The 17,742-nt window shown below is 33.1% G+C and overlaps 1 protein-coding gene across 1 annotated transcript in view; it reads right to left on the reverse strand.

The window, feature by feature from the left end:
• The window catches only part of LOC137922859 (uncharacterized), a 32,104-nt gene that overhangs the window by 13,509 nt on the left and 853 nt on the right, over nt 1-17,742 (reverse strand). The window contains exons 2-4 of the mRNA XM_068765950.1: nt 16,314-16,446; nt 12,274-14,777; nt 2,824-2,962 (exon numbers count right to left, since the gene is read on the reverse strand). Coding sequence (XP_068622051.1) covers nt 2,824-2,962; nt 12,274-14,777; nt 16,314-16,446 — 2,776 coding nt within the window. The remainder of the gene's footprint in view (nt 1-2,823; nt 2,963-12,273; nt 14,778-16,313; nt 16,447-17,742) is intronic.

Below are 17,742 nucleotides of genomic sequence, written 5' to 3' on the forward strand. Positions count from 1 at the left end.
CGATAGTTAACACCAGCATACCTAGGTACTGGCTGCAAATATATACCAAAGAATGAAACCAAAATCTTAATTGGATTATTATACATAAATGTTTTATTCATCACCCTCCTCATAGGTAAGACCATCGACCCATTTTCCATTAAGATTTAGATAAAATTGTATTATACAATAGATTAGATTTCAATTTAGGTTCTAGTCATGACAGAATACCATATTGTGACTCTTGCACACAGTGCCGTTTTAAATTGTCTATCAAACCTGGATACAAACTGAGTTCAAACTGATATATAAATTACTGTAATAAGACATGCTAGTTTTCTCGCCATTTTATCATCATAGTCATAATTTTAGCCATAAGTCGTCCACTGATATGGACCACTCCCATTTCCAATAAGACCGGTAGGAATTGGTGGACATCCAGCGTTTTACTAAACCTCTGAAACCTTAGTTTTTCCACCATGTCGGCGGACGATCTATGCTTCCCTTGCCGGTCCGTGATGTATATTCTAGGACCTTAGGACTACAGCGGCTCTAATTTAACTTAACGTAACTTGCACAGCCTCTTCAACTAGCCAATCGGTTAGACTATTTCAGATTATTTCGTTCGTCTACAGATCTCATTTCTGATTCAATGATCGTACAAAACTCCACTACATGATCCTCTCCATAGCTTATTGGGTGACCATAAATTTGCCAATGAGGCCAGAGTGAGAATTCGAACGTGTTTCAGTGCCGTAAATGGTTGTTCATCAACACTTATTAATACAAAAAATATTAGATATCTGATGGTTTCTTTGGTAATTGATTATGATGTGCAAGAAAAAATCTATAATAATATTGGCGGTATTTGATTAACGGTTAAACCTAATCCGTCCCTTGCGAAGCAGCAAACGCAAGGTGACGCGGTACCCGGCAGGTAGGTACGACAACAATGCAGATGTTTAGTGCTGATTGCGATTGTGGCGAGGCCGTCAGCCACAGCACAGGTACATCTCTTTTGGTTTCAAACGTCACGCTTTGTACACCGTGTACACCGGAATAATATTTTTATTAATAAAACAATTTATTTATTAATGTTGCTACACATATCTATAAATAAAAATGAATTGCCAAATTTGTTGCCAATCGTAAATTTTAAGAAATATATCGAAAGTTTGGCTATTTATTTATTTATGTTTATTGTGTACAAGTTTTTATGAAAGAAAAAATTGAAAAATTAAATACAAAAACTTTTCAAAAATTCTATCACAACTTTTGACTTTTTAAGTGATAATTTAGCACAAAAATAAATAGCTATGCTATTGAAGATAGTAATGTAAAAGCGACATTAAAACCATCTAAGTTTTTCGCGCTCTTTACGATTCAGGACTCGACAGAAACTGCTCAATCTGATACCAATTGTGTTCTATATGAATATAAGATGACTGACAATACAAAGTCCGTTAGGGCAGCTTGTTATGCTTTTGTGAATGGTAATTACAATTGATATTATAAATAATTGGAATCACTTCTTATCGTAAACTGGGAGTACAATAACCACTACTTTCACGTAATACAGTTCACTACTCAATCTAATGTTAATTAATTGATTGTAACAAGGTGTTCCTTGGTAAACCAAATAATCTTTCTAAAGTAATTAGTAGCTCTAGTAAGGGTCAATTAAAACCATTTTACACAAAATTAAGGTCGTCGAAAAGCCTCCAGATCAGGAAACTGACAACAATTGTGCGAACACGTCGTGGGAGTGTTACCACATAAAAATATGACCATAAAAGTGTTTTATTGTTCATACCAATTGACAGTAGCATGAACAGTGCACATACATTAAGTCGGTTCGAAATATACAAGAGTATTAATTTATTTTAGTAATAAAAATAAAACATATGCGTAATTATGCAAAATATACTATCAAGTGAACGTAAATCGCCTTATCAATTTTCGCGAAAAGGAGCTTTTTGTGAAAGCACTCAACGTGAGAAAACACGCAAAATTAAAGACAAAAAAGAACAAAATTTGTATGTCGTCTCACAGCATATCACGCACACTAACGACCCACACTCACACACATACAATTTATAATTTTATAATGTAGACGTCTTTTTTCTTTTTTACTTTTTATTTCTCATCTTTATACCTATAATCTTCTTAACAACACATCAAATTTTTTAGGAAAATATAAGTAAGAAAAGAATTAATATGCCTTGACTGATGGCAGATCTCTCGGCGCCCTTGATCAAAAAAATACTGAGCTGTAAACTGGACTATATTTAGCACGTCATATACCGGGTACAAAACCGTTTTATGTCTAATATAATTTTATCTAGTAATGAGCGCCGTTGTTTTATTATGCAGTACTTTTTATTTTGACAATCATGTGAATGTGTTACTTTTAATCACCGGACTATTGCTGGAGATTCTGTGATTTAAAATACCGTTGGATGCTATACACGTATCTTGTGGAAACCAAGACCCTCTCTCCGGATTCCCTGTACTAAATCATTGCATAGAGCGTCTGTCTAAGGAACCTGTCTATCCGGTTAAATGACTAATGTACCAAGCAGAGGCTAATGAGGAAGCATAGTTACTGCAAAGAGGTTTATGCTACGGGTTTTCATCACTCAATTACCTTAAGCCCGGTAAAACTATAAATGCCAATGCGAAAAATTCAGTATCGCACCACGCTGTTATGGGTAGGTCATATAATTTATAACCACCCTTGTTAATGTCGATTTATAACAAAAAAGGTATGTTACTACGAATCAATTCGCACAAAACTAGGAAAAAAAAACACGTCTGAAGCCAAATAATTAAAACATTACAAACCTGTAATTAAAGCTTTCGCAATGGAAACGTCTTTCTGTCGCGCATTCCCTTTGGCAGTCCTCCAAACGTTCGCAGTTTATTACTCTTCTCACGTGGCTTCTCAAAGTGCGCTTTCCGGCCAGGACGCGTCGAAAACATGCTGTCAAAATACACTTCATTAATAGGCGCAATGGTCATATAAACTTTATTCGATATATTGTTGGAATTTTATTATTACAATTATAAACAAAGAAAAGGTTTAGGCCGTATTCAATCAATGCTCGGCAATCTATGGGGGTGGCATATGTTCAGTAGTGGATGTCCTATGATTGCAATAATGCCAAATAAAATTGACCTAACGCAGTAAAACTTATAAATATGTATGACTTATCGTTGGCAAGCAGTCTGTACCTAGTAACTAAGAACGAATTACTATTGCAGAAAAGCTTTTGTCTGTAAGTACAAATTATATGATGATAATAACAGTACTTAAATAATAACAGTATTTATTACTTGTTTGCCTAAAAAATACATATACATGTAATAATTATTTGTTTACTATTCATTTATTTACACTTCATTGTACACTAAAGGAAAACACAAAGAGAAATGTATGAGAATAATACAAATAATAACTGAACAAAAAATAATTTACATAGAGGTACAAAAGGCGGCCTTATCGCTCGGGGTGATCTCTACCAGACCAACCTGTAACTAACCTCACAAAAAAGAGGTATTGCTTAAAATATTAATAAGGAGAGAGAAGTCATCCTCGGAACATATAAAATAGGATGACAACTACATTTTACATTTTGTTATTTCCCAATTCGTTATAAATTTTTAGTAATATATATTATACGATGTATTTATACAACAGTGATCTAAAAACTATTTGTACGTAATAGCTGCGAATAGTAAGAAGATCGATTCTAGTAGACTAATTACTAAGAATCACGTCTTTCTCACTGGCGAGGATGGCTGTAAGCGTCCGGGGATACGCCACGTTACAGTCCTGTTATTCTAACCATATAGAAATGTTGCTGGAGTTTCTTTCGCTACTTCTCTCTATGCTAACGTTGCCCAAAGTGTAGAAATGGTAGAAAGTAACCGAGCAAATCGAGATATCCCCTCGCGAATTGAGTAACAGCCACGGTCCCTTCTCGGGGGTCCTTGCGCCTGGTCGGTCTATGAAACAAATAAAGTAATGTTTCTACGTACCGAACTGAGCCCAGGCTCAAAAAGATGCACTCTAGCTATTGAAAACGAGGTTTAGGCCTTAGTCTTCCGCACTTTGCGCTCAATTCTATCCGCGTAAAATATGCATGCCAATAAAGCAACAATAACCGTCCGTCACAACAAAAAAACATTGCAGTTTCCTAAGTTATTTAAAATGTGTTGTTTGATACGACTATCTTATTCATTGATTAAGTAAAAAAAGTGTTAATTTTTATCATGGTAAGTATCCCTTGAAAGTATCTGTCTAAATATGAACTGCCGCATCATGTAAATTGAGAAGAATAAATGCCTGCTAACCTTAAACAGAAGTCGGAAATTACGATGTCTACTTCTTTTAAATAATACGTAAGAATTAGCTGAATTTGCTTTTTCTCGAGAATAACATTAATAGATTATTTCATGAAGATAATTTAATAATAAATTACCAATTTGCATATCTCTCCCTATCAAATTATTTTACGAGGGGTGAGTGCCGATTCTAGCCACGCTTTGCGTGGCAATCAAGAGGAGCAGTTCTTTTTTCAAATATGTTCGAGAGCTGTTGCTGCTCATCGACTCTAAATATTTTTAATGAGGAGAATGTGGGTACTATTCTATACACTGATACTACCACGGCTGGATGCTGACCATCTCTATCGGTCTTATGAAGGAGGCCTGCAGTTCCAGGGTTTAAACAATGATTTTAATATATGTTTATATGTATAGTTTCGACCGCAAATGCATGCTATTAAGCAAAAATTAAAATTGTTTTCCATGTTGCAAAATTTATCACTTGTAAGTTAAGACATTCATTTTTATACACCCAAAACAAAGCTTAGATATAATATGCACGTAAGAAGATTATCATAAAAAAAAAAAAAACTAACGGATAAAATCGCGGTTAATTTTTATTTTGTATTCCCGTTGCTTCGAGTTCTATGAATCACACATTATTTATTATCGATTCTATTACTAATATTTAATATTCATATATTATTGTTGATACTATGTAGGAACTGATATTTTAAATGAATGTCATAGGAATTTTTGTTTCAAATTATTAAGTATTGTCGTTGTTCGGCAACTTTTTTTCCGTTCTTTAGGTAAGATAACCAATTAAATGAATAACCCTACGGAAATCTAATAAAATATTATAAGGTTTTCAAGTAATATTTCGAATTTCTTGGATAAATAATTAATTAAAAATCTTATTGAAAAAAGCGTGTACATACTTGGCGCATTTTCCACAAGAATCAACCGCGAACCGACAGTATTTTGTGCACACAACGTTATCAATAAAAATACATAAAACTTCATTTTCACTGCACTTCGAGATCATAATCCAACAAATCCTTACACAAATACATCACTTTATATATATATGTTTTATTATAATTAATCTATAAAAAATCTATTATTGAAAATGCCTATTTCAACGTCGGCATTTTTAAGAAAAAAACTATTTTTTTACTAATTATTATACTTTTGTTCGTAATTTTAGTACGATTATGTGGGTCAGTGAGATTACAGCGCGTAACATTTCGCGACTGAACAGGAGTATTGTCTGACATTAACTTATATGCGAATGGAACGCGGCAGAAAATATAATATGGATAATCCCTATATAACTTCCGCACAAATCAATGGAAGGTTAATCAAATCTTATGTTCGCTGCATTATTTGAGTTAATACACAATATTTCTTTTAATTATTGGTACACGAAGTAAATTACGTAAATAAGAAGAAAAAAAAAACAAGAAAAAAATCGTACCTATAAATAAAATATTACATAATCCATTTTCTTAAAGAAACATTACAATACTAACAACACTATAAATATGGCAAATAAGTTGAACAAAACGACTAAATTTGAAATAAATTATAATGGTAGATCCACGTTCTTTCAACGTCACATTGATTACACCTGATAACCCCAGTATTCGCCCTATTGTCTGTTAAAAAAATAGATTTATTCGCTGCAAAACCTCAATATATCCGACCATAGTAGCTGCCATGAGAAAATATAATGTATACGCACTTTACCTCTTGTAACAAATGCTTATATAATCATAATTTTTAATTTTTATCATAAATAGTTGGAATGAAATGTAGTCCAATTTAAAGGTCAGTAAATCGCCTATATAAATTATGCGTAAGCTAGCTTGAATAGTAGTATTTATTGGATCTTACCAACAACGCTCTTGTGTTATGACCGTTTACATGAAAATGAAAATTTAGCACTAATCGTCAATTATAATATATTCTTCCCAACACTCTGTACATTTTACACAAGTGTAATAAAAATGTTCATAATAATTATGAGAATTAATAAAAATTAATTAATTTTAGTGAGTAATATAATATTTAAGTAACCAAAAGCGAAAATAAATTTTATACAATATAAAATTATACATTATGAAAAATCCATATAAACATATAATATAAAAATGTATACTATTTATACTTACTATACACGTATATTTTTTATACTATATGTTAGCAAATCTTTCCAAGGACAATTTATACGCTTTTTCAATATAGTCCAATGTTCTTAAAGGTTCTATTGCTAGATTTAAAAAAAAGTCTTTTGGTACACTAACGTACTTTTAGTACACTAATGCATTCAATGTAATTAAAAATATTTAAGTGTAAATGTAATTCATAGAAGATTGTGGTGAAAGTACGCGAATGATACCCAGCGAAACTAAGTCCCAGAGGGGTTAGTTTCTTTCGAGTTCTCAGGTTTAAGGCATTTATCATCCGAATAGATGGTCGCCTTCAAGTTTTTGAAGTTGTAGATAAGCAAATGTGATTTGTATACAAATAAAACAATGTAGTCAAAAATTTGGTCGTGTTTCATTGGATATGAGTTAAACAGCCGTACCAAGCGGAATATCCCACTCATTACAACGTATTTTAAAGTGTAATCAAGGGCCTCAAAAACAAAGCTGTTTTAAAATAATAAAATAAAAATGAAAAAAATATTTAATATAATAGTGTTAAAAAGAAACCAAAAGTGTTACAAGTACCTACAAAGTATATAGCCTTGGTTCATCCTAAAACAATCTGGCGATGATTATGTGCAGGAAATAATTACCATTTACCACGACACGGTTGAAAAATATTTCTTATTTTTTCTCAATGAATTCTTAACGTTTACGTTGCTTTGTTCTTATTCAACAACGACGTTAATTAAGATTTACGGTTAAATTTGATTACTTTTTAATCTCGATTATAAATTAACTTAAATAACCAAGTATTTTCGTCCCTTCAACTAATATGTTGTTCAACTTTTAGTGTTTAGCGGTTTAATTTCGTACGATGACAAAAATATGGAAATATAAATGTTAATATTTCTTTACATATATAAAAATATATATAAGTGTTACTATATAAAAAATTTAAATACTAAGTAACGCCTGTTTTTTAAACATATACTTAGAAAAGCTCACCAAAAGCTGGCGCGTTAAAATGTTTATGTACTTTAAACTGATCAAGCTCCGGGAAGTTTTTGTTAAAGTCATAAATAAACATATTCTTTATAAATCGTTAATCCAAACTTCGTATGGTAGAATGAAGCAAATAAAACTAAGTGGAATTGTAGAATGCGTAGTTTAATAGAAGGGACACGCTTCCTAAACCCATCAGAGCATTGTTTCGAGAACCAAGGCTGTCCACACAATGGCTCTCAAAGATTTATCTTTTTATTTTTCATAAGGGGAATCAATGTATAAAATGACATCACTATGCAAAAAATCGCGTCAGCTAGTAATTCGAATCTAGATAAAAAGTGATTTATTAGATAGTGGCGATTTCACGGAAAACTTAGTTTTATTTATAAGCAAAACACCGATCCGTTTACAAACGAGAGCCACAGACAAAGAAGATAAAAACAAATATTATAATAATTTCAAACACTTTAAATGTTATCTAGAAATATTCACATATTTACAGAAAACATCTCTTTTTATACATTTTTTTCGGAAATTAAAATATAAATTCATTTCATAATCTTATTCTTGAATGCTCTCTGTTCAATTAAATACAGCAGTGAATTCATTATCATTTAACTGTTTATTTATACAAAAAAAAAATATTTTTGCACCACCTTCTTTAAAAAGGCAAGATGACAATTCAGTTCCGTCGATGCTTTGAAAAGAGAATTATTTAACATTTTCCTTAAATTTGCTGTTGAATCAATATTTAATAAAGCCTGATTAAAATTCCGGGAATAAGAAAAACTAATTTGTCTTGAAACATTATTAATAGATAGTCAATAGTACATACGTTCTTTACAAAGCGATCTTTAAGAATTAACCCAACTTCAGTGAAACATAATGCATAATAGCGAAGGTCGCCAACAAACAGCAACATGGTTATGATATAACTCCAACAATAAGTTTCGTTCACAATGATTTAAAGATTCATAGATACCAGATCAGTATCTTAATGGAATGTCTTAAGTTATAAGAACACAGCTTTACATGTTTTTCACGAAATATTAAAAAAAATACCTTTATCGATCGATTCGTTGATTTACCAAGAAGAATATTTTTTCTTAATATCTCTCCCTAAAGTTAGTTTTAAATTAAAAAAAAAATCTATGCTGCGAATACGTAAAAGAAAGCGTAAACTAGGTATTTAAAGTTTTATTTGAAAATACATAATTAATAATTGGCGTTTTGTCGTGTTTGTATTAATTCCCGAATTAAAACTCGATATCGTCTAATCCACACATCTGCTACAAGCAGTTTCTGGGCTACTTCGGGTAAGCCAGTTGTAGTAGGAAAAATAGCAGAAAAAAGCCCGAGACGGCGATCACCGACTCGGTGGACGGACTCTGCCTGGATGGTGACGAGTCCCACAACAAAAGAAGCACTCAGAAAAGATCAAAGAGACCTATGGAAGTAACTAGTCGAATCCTCGATCAAGGATTTCTAGAAAGGGCGCACCGCTAGCAATGAAGATCATCGACCAAGAAAAAGAAGAATCGTACCACGAAGACTAAACAAAGATTCTGACTAAATGAATAAAAAAGTAATCCTTACTATTTTGGTTTTGAGAATCTTATTTATTTAGATGTTTAAAGAATGCTCAAATACTGCTTATGTATTTCACACTTATGTCCGTTGAAAAAAAGGCCATCCACGCTTACTAGCTTTTTTAAAAGTAAATGTTATCTTACTATCTATTACATAATACAAAATTAATAACCTTTTCACACATTGCTTTATTTAAATTAAATTGGTATTATATTTTATGTAACTTAGACCAACCATAGTTTAACAACCAACAAATTGTAAACGGTAGGCTCGTACTAAATTGTTTGGACCTTCTGTTATGTCCTCGTTACATTGAGTAAAAACTTTTCAACCACCGGATTCATTGTAAATTGTTACACAAGGAAACTGTCGGCTGCTCTCCGATAGTATCGCGTGGCCCCCACTTTCTTGTGGGTGTAATTTCATAAAATCCATTCATAAATTACCTATTTTTTTAATAAACAACAATATTGTAACTTCGCAAAATACTCAGCTAATCTCTATTTGACGAAAGGAATATTCCTACCAAATATCAAGTCCCTAATCCTTGCGGGATTGGCCGTGGAGGGCGTATTCTGGTCATCAGATCTCAGATGAAAATTTCATAAAAAGATGTAGCTCGTAAAACACATTATTGTGAACTTATTTAATTAAAACAGAATACTGTCCTTGTTCTTTCCTTATTATTTTGATTTTCAGTTTCAGCATCATCAGGTAATTATTTAAACAAGAAACTTTTAAAAAGGCAATTCGCTTAATAAAAATATTGAAACATCGCCGCTCCTTCAAAATAACCTTTTTAACTTTTTTTTAGAATTGACAATCAAATGAATTTTTTAATTAGTTTACATGAACTCTAGTACTTTTTAAGATATGTTGGAGAAAAGTATGATTTTTTTTGTTTCAATATTAAAGGAATCTGATATTTTAAATAAAATCTCCAAGTTCTCAAAAACTTATGGGTGTGAATTGAATTTGTATTGTGGTCATCTGTCTTTAGGCCAAGCTTAACCCACTGGTAACATTACACTCTGTATAAAATTTACCAATTCATTATCTGGATATTATTTTTATCATATATCCCTAAAAATATTTTGCACATATACATAAACACGTTTGTGTTACACACAAACACGTTAAACACGTTGTGTTTGAAACGGATACCTTGTAGTAAAGTAGTACGTAGATTTCATTTAATCATTAACGATAGAAACTATAATACACAGGCTTCAAATCAGGACAAAGGGGATAGTAAGGACAGAAGCAGCTCGATTGTGACCATCACGCCTAGTGGTTGCGGCTTTGAACGGAACAATTTTCGTTGTAATCGCTGTAAAATGACTTCCTATATTTTGTTACATGAACCAAGTTTATTATAATACTTAGATTAAAACCATTGATCTAAACAGTTAACTCTGGGTGCTAAATGATGTTAATTTTAAACAGTACGTGGAGCCATTGAAGCATTTTTAAATGGCAATAGTATGACATTTTCGTTGTTGTTGACGTGACAAGTACTATGGTGTGATTTTGAAAATGTTAAGAATCTCACCAATTATTACTCGATCAATACAACAGATAAGAGGAGATCTAACAACCACGACAAGATCACGTTATAATATATACTTAATATAGTTTAAATAACCACAAAACAACTTCTCTGGTCAGTGTGTACTGTCGGTCTGAGACAATATAACTAAAGCTATTTTTCAATCCGTAATTTATAACATAACTTTATAAACAACTATGCTTCTTCTTCTTCTTTATCATCTTTTAAGTTGATAAACGCCCACTGCAAGGCATAGGCCTCCCCCCAAAGATCACGACGATCCATTCCACGAACTTAACTATGTAGTCGATTTAGGTGAGTGCCTAACCACACCGTGTTTACCGGTTCGTGGTCGCGAATCGGCAACCTTTTGGTCCCAACGGAAATCAGTTGCACGAGGAATATGCCCCGCTCACTGCTTCGGTGATCTTGGTTCTGAATTGACGTCGCAGCAAAAATCGGGGTAAAGCTCTATTATTAATTTTCTCTGACTAGATATTAGTTAAGAAAAAATATTTATATAAAATTTGTAGGTAGTTTTTCGAGTTGCGGGCTCGAAATCCTCCAATTTGATGTGCCTGTACTTTATATTTATACTAGGTTATTTTTTTTTGTTATGAGATTTTGGAAATTATAAAAATGCATGGATCGTGGTATTTTCCGTACATTTGATGATAAAAATAGAAATAGTTTTGTCCCACTAGGCTATTTATATTATAGACAATGAAATATAAATTAATAATTTCTTAATTATCTGTGACATCAACTGGGATTAAAAATTAAGTATGTAAAGACTACTTCTTCAAATAATAACTACGACAGCAGCAGCAAATTAAAAATAAATTACTAGAGAATCAAGAATTTACTGTCGTCTTAAAATTATATGCCCTTTGTTTAACATTTCAATTTATAAAATGCACCCGTAGTAACAAAAATTTTAAAATTCACGGAAAAATAAAGTTAGCGCTTAGCGATTGTGATCGTAAATTCAACAACCTCACCTTTTTGTTTCCGAATTCAACCCAACATTATCATTTGTGTGAAATGACAATTAATTTGCATCACAATATGGTCGTCTGCTGACCGCAGGGCATGACCTTACATCATCCATTATAGCTTAACTTGAACGCGGTAATTAAATGAGAAGGTTATATAGTCGATCAATGTATAATCTAGTTCAAAACCTATACCAATAACCAATAGTATAGTCGAATTGGTACACGCAAAGTTGAATTAAATAAGTTAATGTCCCCGTGATTGGAAGATATGTTACAATGACGTAATTTTTTACTTTAGCGTACGTAACGCGTAATATTAAAAAGATGGGTTGAAGAAAAATTATGAAACACCTAACTTTCGTATTATTTTTCAATTATTTTTGTTGTTGTCGAAATGAGTAAATCCACGGAAGAAATTCGACGCATTTTTAATTTTTACTACATATAAGGAAAAAATCCAAAGCAAGCTACGAAAAAACATTGTGATATTTATGGACCTAATACAGTATGAGTAGTAATACAAATTTGGTGTTTGCGTGTACAATTTGGGAATTTGGATGACAAAAATGTATCTGACTGGTCGCCCAGTTACTGATTTTTAAAAAAGTGTTCTTACGACGTAAGTGTCGAATTGAAAATTCATTACAAATATTAAATCTTGACGTACCTTTATAAGATGGATCATGGGGATTACGTCTATGTCCCGAGTTTTCTCCGTAGTCACCAACAGCCACAGGTCGTGAAGTAATAACATTTCCATTAGCTTGCCCGTTGTAGTTAGTCGCATCACCGGATCGATCAGCTTCATAATCGTAAACTGGTTTAACATCTGGTCTAAGAGGATTATATTCAGGGCCATAACTTGACTGATTCACTGGTTTTTGATAACCGTCATTATCACTTGGTCTTTTATAGCTAGAACTGGATTCGAATGAGCTTTGAGATGAGGACTGGGAGCCATGCTGACTATTGTAAGAAGACTGACTACTTGATGGTCTATTACTGTAATCATTGTATCCAGAGTTCTGTGGCATTCCTCCGTAGCCTTCCGAATTTCCTGAACCTGTATTAATATTTTCATTGCCACCATACCCAGGTCGTTCATCATATCCCCCGTTATTACTATGAGGTTTATCAGGAGAATGATTACTGCCATAAGGCTTGTTAGAAGTATGTACGCTACCTCCATTAGAATTAATATTGCTACCACCAAATTTCTGCCCTGTGTACCCTTCGCTATTACCATAAGGTCGATTATTAGGCGAATGACTGCTGCCATAGATATTGCTACCATAAGAAACTTGATTACTGTGGTATCCAGCGGAACTTTGATATCTGTCTGCATAAGAGATACTGCTGAAGCTTTCTTGTGGCTTACCGGAACCATATGGCCCATAGCTGCTACTCATACCACCAGAACCATAACTTTCGCCGTAAGGCTTGTTATTTGATTGACTTTCGCTATGTACACCTTGGTTACTCTGACTATTACTTGCATAACCCGCGTTTGTAGTATAAGGTTTATCATTGGGATAGCCATTGCTATAACTAGGTCTATTTTGATTGCCACTTACATATCCTTGACTGTTTTCATATGGTTTATTACCAATGCCGTAAGAGCCATATTCTTGACTTCCCCCGTAAGGCTTACTTTCTGACTGTGAGCTTCCATATCCTCCATTGCTCACGGGAAGTTTTGCATTAAGACCGTACAAACTTTGTTCTTGTCCGTAATAGTTCTGACTTGATGTCTCTTGCCCTTGAACACCATTAGGTTTATTGCTTGACGATTGACTATTTCCAAAGTTATGTAATGGATTATAATTAACAGGTTTATTGCTAGTTACATGATTATTACTGTAATAATTTTGGCTACTACTTTCATAATTACCATACGATTGACTGTTACTGTAATAATTGCTACCACCATAACCAGAACCAATATTGCCAGAATTCCCGTAGTTATCAAAGTTACCTCCCGAAATATAGCCATTTCCATATGTTGGTTTTTTGATCGGTTTTGATGGTCTTTGTGTTGATTGCAATCCATACCCGTTATCGTTGTCTTGATTACTAGTAGATTGAGATCCGTAACTAGAATCTTGATTACTGTGGGGCGGCTTATGACCAGATTGTTGAACAGGTCTATAACCATTTTGTGTTAAAATTCCAGACCCATAATGTTGTGATTGACTGCTTTGAGAATGAGAATATGAGTTTTGACTAGAAAAAGTATCGTATCCATATCCCAGATGTCCATATTCATAATCTCCTTGATCGGCTCCATAAGTGGGCCTATTCTGGTTACTCTGGGGTTTGTATGGACGTGGTGGATCATTTATTTCTAAGTAAATAGAGTTATCGTATTGGCTACCATGATTACTCGCGTGCTGATTATTATAATTGCCGTTTGGTTTTCCGTACGAACTCGAAGGATAGTTATTTCCAGAGGATTGAGGTAAGTTTTGAGTAGTTTGGGGACCATATGTATTAGAGATCGGTTTACTGGGATAATAAGGTTTATTACTATACCTATCATCTAAATCTGGTCTCGTTTCGTGCGTATAATGGGGTTTCCTATTAGGTCTGATTATATATTGATATTGTGGAATTTCAGGTTGATATGAATTCACACCGTAGTCAGAATTCACTGGTCTTTGACCATACATTTCTTCCGGCCTCCATGGACCATGAGCCGAAGGTCTTCCATAAGAATTTTGTAAATGTAGAACGTCATTAGGATCAGGTTTTGTGCTAGAAATATTATTTGGTGGTTTCCCGAAGCTGTATGGAATATCTTGAGGCTTATGTACTCCATAACTAGGAGGAAGATTGTAATCCGGTTTTGAATTGTCATAAGCATCAGGTCTTTCATTATTATATGATGGTTTATTGTCTGGTTTGCTACCACCATAAAATCCTCCTAAATCATCAGGTAATTCATCTGACAGTGGCTTCTTTGAATCCTTTGACGGTTTAAATGTAGGCCGGTGTAATAATCCATCAGGATCATCAAATTCAGCTTGTATAGGCGTTGGAGGAGACTGTTCGCACTGGAAGCGTCGTACATACACATCGTAATCTGCATTTCGTTGAGGGATATTTTTATCTTTTATTTCCTTTTCATTCAACATGCTGAGGCTACAAGTGGTGTTGCCTTTTGCTCCGACACTAAAATCATAAAACATCTTTTTTAAAAACTGCAAAATTAATAACATTAAAAATTCTATAACTACAGTATTCTGTAGTTCGTTAAGGTTTAACATTAATCATATAAATAATTTTAAGGTCCCCCTGACAATCCGTTACCTTATTTTTTTTAATTTAGCTAAAAAGAGCAAGAGCGTTCTTTCGATGGGCGTACATGTAGATGTAAAAAAGCCGATTTAAATCGTTTAAAACCAAAAGTGGCGGTTTAAAACCCCAAATAAATCTTTTTAAACGGTTTAAAACTCGCCTACTAAAATATAAGAACAGTGTTTTTACACATCATTATCGACAATACTTGGTCTTGTGTTAGTTACCTATGCAGTTTATACCTATGTAGGTAAGTATATTACATATAAAGTACTATAATTATAAAGAAACAATATTACATACAATAGATTAAAATGTGTACCTAAATCATAAAGAAATTGTGGATAGGAGTTTTGACCTTTATTTCCAAGTAGTTAAGGTCTACTCAAAGGTCCACTCCTCAATTTCTGTTCAAAGAGTTTGCCACACACACACACACACAGTGAATGCCCTGTTTTACTTGCACATGAAAGAGACAACGTTAGGTATGGTATGAGTTTGGTTTTAAACCGAATGAAACTGATTGATAAATCTTTTCAAAATAACCAATATAGTTAATTAGGTAATAGTCTTCAACTTAGCCAGGTAATGTCTACGCTTGGAATAGATAATGTGTTTATATTTAAGAAAAACATAGTCGTCAACACTAAACGTTTAAAATCGAAAAAAATGGGTTTTTTCGGTTTTAAACGGTTTTTTTCGTTTTAAACCGATTGGTTTAATTCGTTTTAAACCGGCCTTACATCTATAGGCGTACACCATATTATAGTAAGACACACCTTACAACCAGTAAAAATCTACTGGACTAAACGACTGTTACGGTCGTAAATCGCGGATTTGATACCCAAGTAAACTCAGTGAACGTCTTACATAAATCCAAGAGTCGGAAGGCATGTAACCATACTAGGTCCGCTTCGCACATCAGGGATGAATTTTTGATGCAGAAAGTGTATTACAAAGCTATGTCATCATGAAGTAGAGTGCCGTTTTTGCGATTTCCTAATTAAATGAACTAACACTGTAACACAGAGAGAGAGAGATTTTGTGATTTACTACTTGCGGATATCTTCGACACCATCTAGCACATTTAAAAGTATTTTTGCAGGTATGATCTGACCATAGGATCCCACCGCAAAGCCCAAGATTTTTTTCAATTTTTTTTTGTAATTGATTTTTATGGTTTGTTATAGTTTTAATTAGCATAATATTTCGTAGTTAGATGTTGCGCTTACATCTGTTGTTAACGTGTGCACTACTTTTAAGATTTCCTGTTTTGCTGCAATATTTTTATATAAATTGTGTTTACGTTTTTGATGTGTTGTAAAAATATTGACGCTAAAATGATCCTATATTAAGCACGAAATATAAAGTACTCATTACCTTCTAGCGGTGGGAACGTAAACTACTCACCCATAGTCGTAAGATTGGCATTGCTTGTCTTGCTTGCATATTTGCTCACATTCTTTACTTGTTAATTTCGATATATTACGGTAGATGGCATCACTTGGCAACTGTTCGCCGATTGAGATGCGCTCGAAACAGTCTGAAAATGTAAAATAAAAATCGTAAACCATAAAAGCAATACAAAAATCGTTCAGGTACATTATTTTCATGAAATGATTTAGCTTGATAAGGGGCAAAAGTATATCATCAAAATCTCTGTATAACTTGCTGAAGGATTTAGGTCTATCAAGAAAGAACATTTATGGAAGAAGCTTCTAAAGTAGCTGTAAGGGTTATCGGCCCCGAGCACACTACCTAGTCTCTGCACCCGACACCCACACGGTTATTCCATAGAATGCTGAGAATTTGCGACTCCCGCTTTATTAACCGATAATATTATATAGGTCATAAGTTAAATTATAGGTTAGAAGGAGTCTTTTATAGGAGATAAGAATTTTGTAATGTTAATCTGATATCACAATTCGAGTTGTTCGGTCCGAAACGTTCATGGAATGTTACGTTTGGCAATTCAAATGTAATTAATTAATAAAAAAAACATCCGTTATTTTTCGACATCGGCACCTACATACAAAACAGGTTTTGATATCGAATTTAATCCATTTAATATAAATTTATAGAATTATATTAAAAAGTACTTCTGAGCAGATTAAATATATGTACAAGTTTCTTAATTAGTTTACTAGTTAAGTTCTAACCACAGTATTTTGACGCTCAATCAAGCTATTGTTAAATATGATATAACTAAATATTCCCGATTATTTTTACACTCAAAACTACTTTACTACTAATTCGTTAGCTTATACATCTTCATCAAGTTTGCGATAGTAGAGTACTTAAGCCTTAACCTTTTTTATTTTAATTAAGCTCAAGATCTTGTGGAATTTTCACTTTAGTCGATACATTATTTATTTCAACAAATAGGTATACCGCCAAGCTTGTTTAGGCGGAACGACCAAAGAGCCCCGAGTACCTTGGCTTGAGTAGACTCTAATTGTATTTAGAATTCTTTATACGAAGTTGCCGGAGAAGGTCGGTCATCGTTTGGTCGATATTAGATCAATGTCTAGTAAAGACATCAAAACTAGAGTAAGCAAAATTTTCAAAAACTTGAAATTATTTTCGAAACATCCGAACAAATTCTGCTAAGTAAATTTAATTTTGTATTATTCACGGGGAAATGACATCATTCGTCTTAGTCAGACCCAACTTTAATTACAAGTACGGTTGTCTGTGAAAATAAAAAAGATGTAGCATACTTGTCACAATATTTAAGATTTTAATATCACTTAAGCTTACATTTGCAGTTAAAAAACTACTTCTTTAAATAAATTAAATGTGAGGTACTGACTACCACATTTTATTGTTGTCTATAATA

The sequence above is a fragment of the Battus philenor genome, unplaced genomic scaffold (assembly GCF_028537555.1).
Source record: "Battus philenor isolate CCGP_79_NKW_IND1 unplaced genomic scaffold, ilBatPhil1.0.hap1 SCAF_20, whole genome shotgun sequence".
NCBI lineage: Eukaryota > Metazoa > Arthropoda > Insecta > Lepidoptera > Papilionidae > Battus > Battus philenor.